At 37.0% G+C, this 12,009-nt stretch overlaps 1 protein-coding gene across 2 annotated transcripts in view; it reads left to right on the top strand.

Moving 5' to 3' along the window:
- Positions 1-23: 23 nt before the first annotated feature.
- slkb (STE20-like kinase b) overlaps positions 24-12,009 on the top strand; it is a 56,463-nt gene continuing 44,477 nt past the window's right edge. For both annotated transcript variants that reach the window (XR_007931738.1, XM_051906639.1), the window contains exons 1-3: positions 24-856; positions 5,777-5,941; positions 10,374-10,422. Coding sequence is in view for 1 of the 2 variants with exons in the window: in XM_051906639.1 (XP_051762599.1) it covers positions 707-856; positions 5,777-5,941; positions 10,374-10,422 (364 nt within the window). In the remaining variant the exon portion in view is untranslated. The remainder of the gene's footprint in view (positions 857-5,776; positions 5,942-10,373; positions 10,423-12,009) is intronic.

Raw genomic sequence — 12,009 nt, 5'->3', positions numbered from 1 at the left:
CGAAGAATCCGCCGCTCCTCGTGAACGCGCACAGCGACAACAAATCCGATAGATTAGAGAGGAGCCGCGCGCATCACGCACACGCAGGAGGTGCATAGTTTCTCCAAACAAAAACTATTGTGCCTTTTCATGCATTTGGAGCAGTTTCTCTTTTAATCCAGGACCGGAGGATGTACGATCTGTAGTATCGGATGTATTAACATTTTGTCAGCCTCTTGTCAGTCTTTATTGAAAGAGAAAGAGAAAGAACTAGATGTTTTTACTGATCAGATCCATGAAACTCCGAAGAAGAACAACAACCTCATGACTTAGACGCCGGATTTATTCAACTCAAGATCGCCTTTACGCTCACACCGTAGATTTTAATGCTTTATTTTAACTTTGTAAATATGATTCACTTGACCTCTGATTTCAGAGTCAAGAATAGCTAGAGTCAAGAATCAGTTTTCTTTGTCTGGGCATTATAGCATTGACATGATGATCTCTATAGGACTGCTAGTTTAACACATCAAGTTCTCCAATTATACCGTGCAAAGGCAAACATGTCAACACTCAGACTATTTCCTTGTTAGACAAGAGATTGAACAGTCTTTAACTGCAATGGGAATGCAATAAACATTGCATTGCTTTACGCCTATTTAGACATTTATTGAAAGAAATCCTTCTTTGTCAACCAACCAGAGAGAGGCTCGTGTGAGATCTGGCTATGTCATTCTTTAATTTCCGAAAAATCTTTAAATTGGGCGCAGAGAAGAAGAAAAAACAATATGATCACGTGCACAGGGACACAAATCCTGAGGAAATATGGGAGATTGTGGGAGAACTGGGGGATGGAGCCTTTGGAAAGGTGTTCAAGGTAAAATAAACACATTGAAATTGTTTAATCTTCTTTTTGCTGCAAAAGTTTAGATATGTTTTATGTTATTTTGTACCCTAGTACTTTTCTTGTGAGTAGAATATAGGGTTAGTAGCATGTAATGCATTTATAATGTAATGGCTCTATTAAGATCTATCTATCTATCTGTCTGTATATTTCTCTGTCTGACTGTATCTCTCTCTCGCTCTATCTATCTGTCTGTATATGTCTGTCTGTCTGTATATACATGTCTGTCTGTAGGTCTGTCTATCTATCAGTCTGTATGTATATTTGTCTATCTGGTGGTCTGTATGTATATTTGTCTGTCTGTCTGTCTGTATATGTCGGTCTGTCTGTTTGTTTGTCTGTCTGTCTGTCTGTATATGTCTGTCTGTATATACATGTCTGTCTGTAGGTCTGTCTATCTATCGGTCTGTATGTATATTTGTCTGTCTCTGTCTATCTGTCTGTCTGTCTGTGTATATCTGTCTATCTGGTGGTCTGTATGTATATTTGTCTGTCTGTCTGTATATGTCGGTCTGTCTGTCTGTCTGTATATGTCGGTCTGTCTGTCTGTTTGTCTGTCTGTCTGTTTGTCTGTCTGTCTCTGTATATGTCTGTTTGTCTGTCTGTCTGTCTGTCTGTCTGTATATGTCGGTCATTCTGTCTGTATATTTGACTGTATCTCTCTCTCTCTATCTGTCTGTATATATCTGTCTGTCTGTCTGTATATACATGTCTGTCTGTAGGTCTGTCTATCTGTCTGTCTGTCTGTCTGTCTGTATATATCTGTCTATCTGTTGGTCTGTATGAATATTTGTCTGTCTGTCTGTCTGTGTATGCTGGTCATTCTGTTTGTCTGTCTGTCTGTCTGTCTGTATATGTCAGTCATTCTGTTTGTCTGTCTGTCTGTATATTTGACTCTCTCTCTCTCTCTCTATCTATCTATCTATCTATCTATCTGTCTGTATATATCTGTCTGTCTGTAGGTCGGTCTGTCTGTCTGTCTGTCTGTATATACATGTCTGTCTGTCTGTCTGTATATGTCGGTCATTCTGTTTGTCTGTCTGTTTGTTTGTCTGTCTGTCTGTATATGTCGGTCATTCTGTTTGTCTGTCTGTTTGTTTGTCTGTCTGTTTGTCTGTCTGTCTGTATATGTCAGTCATTCTGTTTGTCTGTCTGTTTGTCCGTCTGTCTGTTTGTCCGTCTGTCTGTTTGTCTGTATATGTCGGTCATTCTGTCTGTCTGTCTGTCTGTATATGTCGGTCTGTCTGTTTGTCAGTCTGTTTGTTTGTCTGTCTGTCTGTCTGTCTGTATATGTCGGTCATTCTGTTTGTCTGTCTGTTTGTCTGTCTGTTTGTCGGTCTGTCTGTCTGTTTGTCGGTCTGTCTGTCTGTTTGTCGGTCTGTCTGTCTGTCTGTTTGTCGGTCTGTCTGTTTGTCTGTCGGTAGTTCTGTCTATATCTGTCTGTGTTTCTTTCTGTCGGTTGTTCGGTTTGTCTGTTCTATCTTGTACAAACACAAATTAAAGGTGCAGTGTGTAAATTTTAGCGGCATCTAGCGGTGAGGTTGCGAACTGCAACCAACGGCAGCTCACCCCTCCCTTTCGAAGCAAAATAGAGAAGCTATGGTGGCCGTCTAGCCGACACAAGTCAAAGACATCATCGTCTGAGACAACAGAGAGTATGTTAGCCAGTGAGGCAATGAGGTTTCTTCTTACTTCTAATAAAGAACGGTCTCTGCTTCTAAGAAACCAGATGACTACTATTACTACTTCTTTGTGTGTATTCAATGTAGTGACGATGTAAGCTGCTTCTAAAAACACGAACGATTTAGAAGAAGAACAACATAGTGATGAAATGCGCTCTGTAGAATGTTTGTCCGTTTAGGGCTGCTGTAGAAACATGCCGGCGCAAAATGACAACTTGATATGGAGGGGGGACCCGCGGTGTATGTAGATAGAAATGGCTCATTCTAAGGTAATAAAAACACAACGGTTCATTATGTAAGGTCTTTATACACCACATAGTGTATAACATTTATGTATATTATATTGCATTTCTGTCAGTAGATCCACCCACATTTTACACATTGCACCTTTAAAATGCAAAAAGTTTCTGAATTCTTTGAGATTTCATCAAGCTCACATCCGTGCCATTGTCATTCACATGACCTCAGCCTGTAGTGTCCAGTCTGCTTGATTGTTTCTCTTCTTTGCTCTGTTATAAGGCTTAATGTTGCTTAGTTTGTTGGTGGGATAGGGTGATTTGGAGATTAAGCTTAAGGCCATTTCCTCTAGTCTATACAGTCAAAACAATGACGTTAGAACTTTCTCATGGTCTCATCAAGTGTGATGGTTTGTAAATGGTCTAATGATCTGTTGAATTGAGGGTCTGGGGTTTTCAGGACATTGGTTTTTGTTGATTTTCATCACAGTGTGGCTTGTTCTGTTGGGAGCTACTATGAGCACTGAACAGAACTGCAAAAGTAATGACTGTTTTCAAGCATGTTTCCTGTGGCTGCCATAATCTTAGTACTCTAGGCTGTCTAACTTTTTTTAACACAATATTTGCTTCAATTAGAAACACTTTTTATAATAATTTATAATTTTAAATTTTATATACTGTTGTTGTATTAATTAAAATTGTATTTTTTTTATTTGTAATTTAATTTCCTCATTTAAAAAAAAGCTTTTTGTTGTCAAAAGTTTGAATTATAACAAATACAACTGGAAGTGCATCACACTTGCAATAAAAATTGCAATAAAACCACTGCAGAAATTATTATTTCAAAACATCCTGCAATAAACCAGCAGTCTTTGACCAGGTTAATTTTTCACTACTGAATCACGCTGGATTCCAAACACCGTAATTACCAGTCATTTACAAAAGCCGTATTGGGTGGAATTGTTCAGTGACCTTCATTGCTCTGCACTGCAGAAAGACCCATTAGTATGAATGACACTGAATGTGATTTCTGTTGAATGCTGGACTGGATCACGCTGACTGCATGAGTCTAATAAATACTTTTTACCTCTATTTACTGGCTGTTAAAAGAGATCATACATAGAACATGTATCCATGTATGTCACTCCTCAAACATTCATATCAGATTCATACAGGTAGTTTAACATCAGAAGGTGTAAAATAAAGAATAACCATTTTTTTAATCACTTTTCATTTTTATCACTAACAAAATGTTAGCCAAAGTGTTTTGCTTTGTTGAAAGCAAGCACACCCTAAAATACTTAGTCTAATTTTATTAATCTGATTTTCTAATTTTAGTATCTCACAGAAGTGAGTACACCCCTCACATTTTTGTAAATATTTTATTATATCTATTCATGTGACAGCACTGAAGAAATGACACTTTGCTACAATGTAAAGTAGTGTGTACAGCTTGTATAACAATGTAAATTTGCTGTCCCATCAAAATAACTCAACACACAGCCATTAATGTCTAAACCGCTGGCCACGAAAGTGAGTACACCCCTAAGTAAAAATGTCCAAATTGGGCCCAATTAGCCATTTTCTCTCCCTGGTGTCATGTGACTGGTCTCAGGTGTGAATGGGGAGCAGGTGTGTTAAATTTGGTGTTATCGCTCTCACTCTCTCATACTGGCCACTGGAAGTTCAACATGGCACCTCATGGCAAAGAACTCTCTGAGGATCTGAAAAAAAGAATTGTTGCTCTACATAAAGATGGCGTAGGCTATAAGAAGATTGCCAAGACCCTAAAACTGAGCTGCAGCACGGTGGCCAAGACCATACAGCGGTTTAACAGGACAGGTTCCACTCAGAACAGGCCTCACCATGGTCGACCAAAGAAGTTGAGTGCACGTGCTCAGCATCATATCCAGAGGTTGTGTTTGGGAAATAGACGTATGAGTGCTGCCAGCATTGCTGCAGAGGTTGAAGGGGTGGGGGGTCAGCCTGTCAGTGTTCAGACCATACGCCGCACACTGCATCAAATTGGTCTGCATGGCTGTCGTCCCAGAAGGAAGCCTCTTCTAAAGATGATGCACAAGAAAGCCCACAAACAGTTTGCTGAAGACAAGCAGACTAAGGACATGGATTACTGGAACCATGTCCTGTGGTCTGATGAGACCAAGATAAACTTATTTGGTTCAGATGGTGTCAAGCGTGTGTGGCGGCAACGAGGTGAGGAGTACAAAGTCAAGTGTGTCTTGTCTACAGTCAAGCATGGTGGTGGGAGTGTCATGGTCTGGGGCTGCATGAGTGCTGCCGGCACTGGGGAGTTACAGTTCATTGAGGGAACCATGAATGCCAACATGTGACATGTACTGTGACATACTGAAGCAGAGCATGATCCCCTCCCTTTGGAGACTGGACCACAGGGCAGTATTCCAACATGATAACGACCCCAAACACACCTCCAAGATGACCACTGCCTTGCTAAAGAATGTCTCCAGACCTAAACCCTATTGAGCATCTGTGGGGCATCCTCAAACGGAAGGTGGAGGAGCACAAGGTCTCTAACATCCACCAGCTCCGTGATGTCGTCATGGAGAAGTGGAAGAGGACTCCAGTGGCAACCTGTGAAGCTCTGGTGAACTCCATGCCCAAGAGGGTTAAGGCAGTGCTGGAAAATAATGGTGGCCACACAAAATATTGACACTTTGGGCCCAATTTGGACATTTTCACTTAGGGGTGTACTCCCTTTTGTGGCCAGCGGTTTAGACATTAATGGCTGTGTTGAGTTATTTTGAGGGGACAGCAAATTTGCACTGTTACACAAGCTGCACACTCACTACATTGTAGCAAAGTGTCATTTCTTCAGTGTTGTCACATGAAAAGATATAATAAAATATTTACAAAAATGTGAGGGGTGTACTCACTTCTGTGAGATACTGTATGTATAAACACAGTTTTTCTTGAACCTTAATTTCCTTTTTATTCAGGCTCAGAACAAGCAGACAGGCATTTTTGCTGCTGCAAAAGTGATTGACACCAAAACTGAAGATGAGCTGGAGGATTACATGGTGGAGATTGACATCTTGGCATCATGTGATCATCACAATATCGTCAAGCTGCTTGATGCATTTTACTATGAAAGCAAACTGTGGGTGAGTGGATTTAGTTTATTTTTCATGGTTTTATGTAATCCTTGTTGCACAGATTTCATTCATATTCTCTTTTCCACGGCATAAGTTGGAATCTGACTTTAAAATTATTTCATGGTGACTACATAATACCCCTTGTTTTATACAAGAAAAAAAAGATATGGAAAAGAAATAGGAGACAACCCTGCTTGCTTCATTTTTATTTTCCTTGTTGACTCAAACTATTTCCTTCCTGCGCAGTGGAAGTTTAAAGTTAAAGTTAAGGTGGACTCAGCTTCCAGGTCACTTCAGTCCAGCTTCACTTCAGTATGGACATTAGAAACTTACGAGAGGTTCAAATCCAAGAGGCTTTATAAAATTCAATACATGTAACAGTACATGTACTTTTTATATTTCACATTAAAAATTAGAAAGGCGAAAACTTGAAATAATTGTATTATTGTATTTAAAGAAATTTTTAAATTACAGTGGACATTTTTTGCCTGGACATTTTTTACTGTATTACTATAAATGCTGTAATACAGTTATTTTATTTAAAATTTAAATAATCATACATTTATGGCTTATGGCTGTACAAAAATACTATGTAATGTACAGTATGTATACATTACCATTCAAAAGTTTGAGGTTGGTAAGATTTTGACTATTTTTTCATTAAAAAATGCAGTAATAGAAAGCCCAAAAGTCAAATCAAGCCCATTTTAAGCGAAATATGGTTTATTATTTTTTTCCACCTTGATTTTGAAGTGAATATGACCTGGACATGTTCTTGAAAGGTTTTGTGAAGTTTACCAGAAAAGGAAGACTTAAGATTCACTTCTGTTGAAGCACCTCTCATCAGAATAATGTTGTATTCATTCACTGAATACTGAACAATGTGTACTGGAAGAGGTGTGCATGTTTTTACTCCGATCCTGCCATACACCAGGAAATGGACTGGTATCGGCCTCACCCATTTCCTTATGAAGATGTAGGAGGGCTCTGATTTGGCTGTGATTCAGGGAATGTTTGAACTGGATTATTCATCAGCCATTTGCAGCTTAAACTGGACAAATTACACATTGGTATCAATAATGCCATTCAGTAGTCTGTGTGAAGTAGTTTCCTCTTCATATATTAGTAGAAAAGCTTAGCTTCAATTTCAGATGCCACTTACAAATATTTTGCAGTATGCTTTGCATTCAGACATTTTTAAAGTTTGTCCAAATAATAATTGAGGCTTCTATATGTGGTATATATGAGGATTAATAGTTCATTCTGTTATCAAGACAGTGGGATCAATGGAAATAAACAGAATCCTACATTTTAGAGTTGGAAAAAGCCTCATCTTGTGCGTTGAGTATGGCCATTGTAGTTCTCGGTCTGAATGACAGCACTGTGTGGGCTATTGTGTTATCGTAGCCACCGGTCAAAACCAACATCTCACCCACAGTAGAACAGCGTTCAAGAGCATGAATAACAGTGACTGTTCTCAGTGCTGCATCTCTGTGTACACAATAGTGTAGGGTTTAGGCCCATTCACACCAAGGATTATAACGATAAAGATATAGTTCTAAAAATCATTTTAAATATAAAAGAATAGTTCACACCACAACTATAACAATAACGGTACAGAGAAACAATATCATTGGAATCACTTTCAGAATGTTTTTTTTTTTTTTCGGCTGATGAGTGATAAAAACATTGACAGCCAATCAAAATCCATTTTGCTTTAATGAGCTCGAGCTTAAAGTGGCAGATGACAAAACTGCAGGGCATGCTTATAATAAACACAACGATATCATCCGCTAGTGTGAATGCTAATCGTTATACTTATCTTTATAGTTAGTGTTCTTGCTGTGGATGGGCCTTAACACCATTTCAAAGCATCATGTGTTTCTTGTCTGAAGCCATTGGCACTTTTATCCAAATAATTTAGCTAATTTTGAGTCTAACATCATAAACTGAGAAAAGAGAGCGAGCGAACCATGCTTATTCGGTGAATTAGTGAGTTTTTAGACTGATTCAGACCATGATTCAAGCCAGTGATTCCTGTGGTTCATTAAAAAGGACTGCGCTGATTGAGAACTTTTATTATTATATGTATTTTAAATCATTTTAAAGGCTATTGTTTGCTTAGGTCTATTTTTATTACCACAGTCAAAATATACGATTAATCATTTAAATAATCAACTGATTACTCAAGTACCGAAATAATCGTTAATGACACCACTAAAACAAACCATGCTTATTTTCGGTGAATTAGTGAGTTTTTAGACTGATTCAGACCATGAGCCAGTGATTCCTGTGATTCATTAAAAAGATCTGCGCTGATTGAGTGAACTTTGTGCTGTCAATGAGGACATCATAATTTGTGAAAAATTTGTTGACAATTTGTCAATATACATTATTGTTCAAAAGTTTGGGGTTTTAATGTTTTTGAAAGAAATCTCTTCTGTTTACCAAGGCTGCATTTATTTGATCAAAAATACAGTAAATATTATGAAATATTATTACAACTTAAAATAACTGTTTGTGATAGGGACCCGAATGGTCACCAGGAGAATCTCACCAGGATGAAAAAATGGGGCGATGTTGGCATCCAAAAAGATGTTTATTAACAGCAGATGTGCAAAAATGTGCAAATAAATATGATTAAGAGAAAATAAAACGGGTTGTCACTAAAAAGTCTAAAAGCTAGAACTGCTATGTACTAAAACAGTACAAACTCTCTTCATTAATTATTAAGACCAGAGTTTCAGTGTGCTCAAGCAGCACTTCAATAACCTTGTTCACCATCTCAAAACCACAATTCGTCCTCCAGACGGCTGCCTTATATACGCACATTTTCCCGCTTGATAATTGGAACATACCTTTTTTTTTTTTTAAATTAACTCTTGCCTCACCATATGATTAATAAATAGATAAACAAGATGATTAAGAACAACAGTTAAAACAAATGAATAAATACAATAACTAGGACGTATAAAACCAACACTTACATTTGACAAACATTTCCATAAATAGCTCAAATGAGCGCTCCCCTACAGTTCGCTCTTTCTTTAAGGCCACGCCCACTCAGCTAAAAATGTAAAACAGCAAGCCCCATGTAAATATTATATTATAAATTGTATAGGTACAGTAAGAACACAGTAAAAACAGTGATGGAAGACAAATTCAAGGTCTCTCCATCACACTATTTTATATATTTTAATAATTTCAAATTTATTCCTGTGATCAAAGCTGAATTTTCAGCATCATTACTTCATTCTTCAGTGTCACATGATCCTTCAGAAATCATTCTAATATGCTGCTCAAGAAACATTTCTTATAATTATCAGTGTTGAAAACATGCTGCTTAAAATGTTTATGGAAACCGTGATACATTTTTTTTTCAGAATTCTTTGATAAATAGAAAGTTCAAATGTACTACATTTATTGGAAATAGAAATATTTTGTATTATAAATGTCTTTGCTGTCACTTTTGATCAATTTAATGCATCTTTGCTGAATAGAAGTATTAATATCTTTCAAACAAAAAATAAATCTTACTGATCCCCAACTTTTAAATAGTAGTGTATTATATTTCAGCACCTCTTTTGTCTCAAGTTCTTTCGCCTAAGGTATAATATAATATAGTATTTGTGGCACCCCTTCTTATTTGCGATACAGGAAATGCTGTTCTTGTTCAGTATTGACTACGTAAACAGTCTCTACCAATACCTGTCCTCCCTCTCCAGATGACTGACCCCAGCCGTGACCGCTCCATCCGCCTGGTGTTCACGGAAACTCTAATCCTATTAGGACAGAAAGGACTCAATTCTGGCACTGTGTTAATGTGTAGAAAGCCTTCATCCTTCCTCATGCTCACGCAGGCCTCTCTTACTCGATCCTCTTATGTCATTCACCATATTGAGGAGCGAGAAAAGCCGTCAAGACTCAGCAGCTTCATTGACCATTCATGGCCCTGCAATGCAGCGCTGTTGACTAATCACGGCCCTGCAAAGTGAATTGTTTTGTAAAGTTAATAATGTGGGCAGTATGTCCTGTTTTGGATGTTGTTGTACTGTAAATCTAGATTTATCCATCGATGTGATTCTGCTGTGTTTATGGAGTTCTGCACTAAACTGAATGAGTGTTCTAGATTTTTTTTTTTTGAGTGAGTTGAATGAACAATGGCTTTCTGAAAAAGTGCAGTTAGTCTGTTTTTTTTTTTTTTTAAACCAGTGCCTGCTGGGTCATGTAGGTGTGTTCATGACAGTAGGATAAACAGATTCGTCTACTACAGAAACATAATGCTGCCATTGTGCCCAGCTGAACATTGAGAAATAAAGACAGCATGCCAATCTCAGTCAGTCTGACTTGTGCAATGTAATTTGGTTGCTTTTGTAAAACAGTGTGATTGTGTTTTTGGAGAGTACACCTGGTTTTATGTTCACTATGTTTCTGTGTGCAGATCCTGATAGAGTTCTGCGCTGGCGGGGCCGTCGATGCGGTTATGCTTGGTGAGTTCACGCAAAGCATTTGACATGCAAGGCTGCATTAGAAAAAGGTCACTTACGATGGCCAGTTCCTTTCCATTACTCAACAACACATTTCATTCTTAAAGGCAAAGGATGAACTTTAACTGAGCTTTGATTATTCTCACTGGCATTCAGTTCTGTTCACATTATGAGCGACAATATATAGATTTATTCCATGTCTCTTAAACAAGGTGTTTTGTAGCATTATTATACCTGTTGAGTCTTTATTTACACACTAGTGTTCAAAAGTTTAGGGTCAGTAATAATTTTTTTGAAAGAAATGAAATTTCTTTTCAGCAAGGATGCATTAATTTCATCAAAATTGACAGTAAGACATTTATAATGTTACAAAAGATTTTTATTTCAAATAAATGTTGTTCTTTTGAACTTTCTATTCATCAAAGAATCCCTAAAAAAATGTATCACGGTTTCAACTTTCCACAAAAATATGAAGCAGCATAACTGTTTTTAAACATTGATAATAATAAGAAATGTTTTTTGAGCAGCAAATCATCATATTAAGGATCATGTGACATTTAAGACTGGAGTAATGATGCTGAAAGTTGATCACAGGAGTAACTTACATCTTAACATATACTCAAATAGAAAAGTTATTTTAAATTGTAATATTTCACAATAAATTATTTCACAATTATTGATCAAATAAATGCAGCCTAGAAAACACCAAACCGCCGAACGGTAATGTAAGCTGTAATTTGCATAAATGTTCTTTAAAATGTTTGCTGATAATGCTTGTACAGTATATCACAATATACACATTTTATTAAAACACCATTTAAAAACTACAGAAAGTCTTTAATATGTCCATTTTATTAAGTAATGGTAGACCACATTAAGAGAATTTTTTTTTTCAGCCATAAACATTGCAGTGAAACAACTTTATAGATAAATTTTTTTTTTTTTTTTTCTATTATATTTTCTCACCAGAAGATATTTTCAGTACAAGCAATCAAGCTTTTCTCATTTTAGTTGCAATATAGGAAAGTTAAAAAACCTTTTGGCCACTATATATAATTACTCAAAATAAATGCATGTTTAATCCAGATATTGCATAGTAATTCCCGAGGCAGTTCACATGTGATTGCTTCTCACTCCATGTTTAGCACAGGCAGGAAAACGTGACAGCAGGGCTTAGCGGAGGGTCACGCAACCAGTCAGTGATGATTTAAATTTCACAAACCTCCAACACACAAAATTTGCTTCATTTCGACTGAAACCAACTTGAAAACTTGTAGTTCAATAAGTGAGTCATATGTTGATTCAGTAATGACTCTGACTGATTCAGTGAGTTTATTCAGTGTATGGCTCATCAGACTGATTCGAAATGGTAACTTTTGAGTCTTTTTTTTTTTATGTGAGAAATTAGTTTGAAAATCAACAACTAATTTTACACAACTCAAAAGTCAGATGTTAGGAGATATTATTACAGGAGATATTATTGTAATAGGTAATATTAGCTGGTTATCTATAAATCTTAAATGAATGTGTGTAAGCATCTCCCTGTTCATACTGTATGATTTATAAATGAGTGTGTTTGTGTAAGTAAGC

This window comes from Ctenopharyngodon idella, chromosome 1 (assembly GCF_019924925.1).
Source record: "Ctenopharyngodon idella isolate HZGC_01 chromosome 1, HZGC01, whole genome shotgun sequence".
NCBI lineage: Eukaryota > Metazoa > Chordata > Actinopteri > Cypriniformes > Xenocyprididae > Ctenopharyngodon > Ctenopharyngodon idella.
This window is presented reverse-complemented; position numbering and strand designations above follow the sequence as displayed.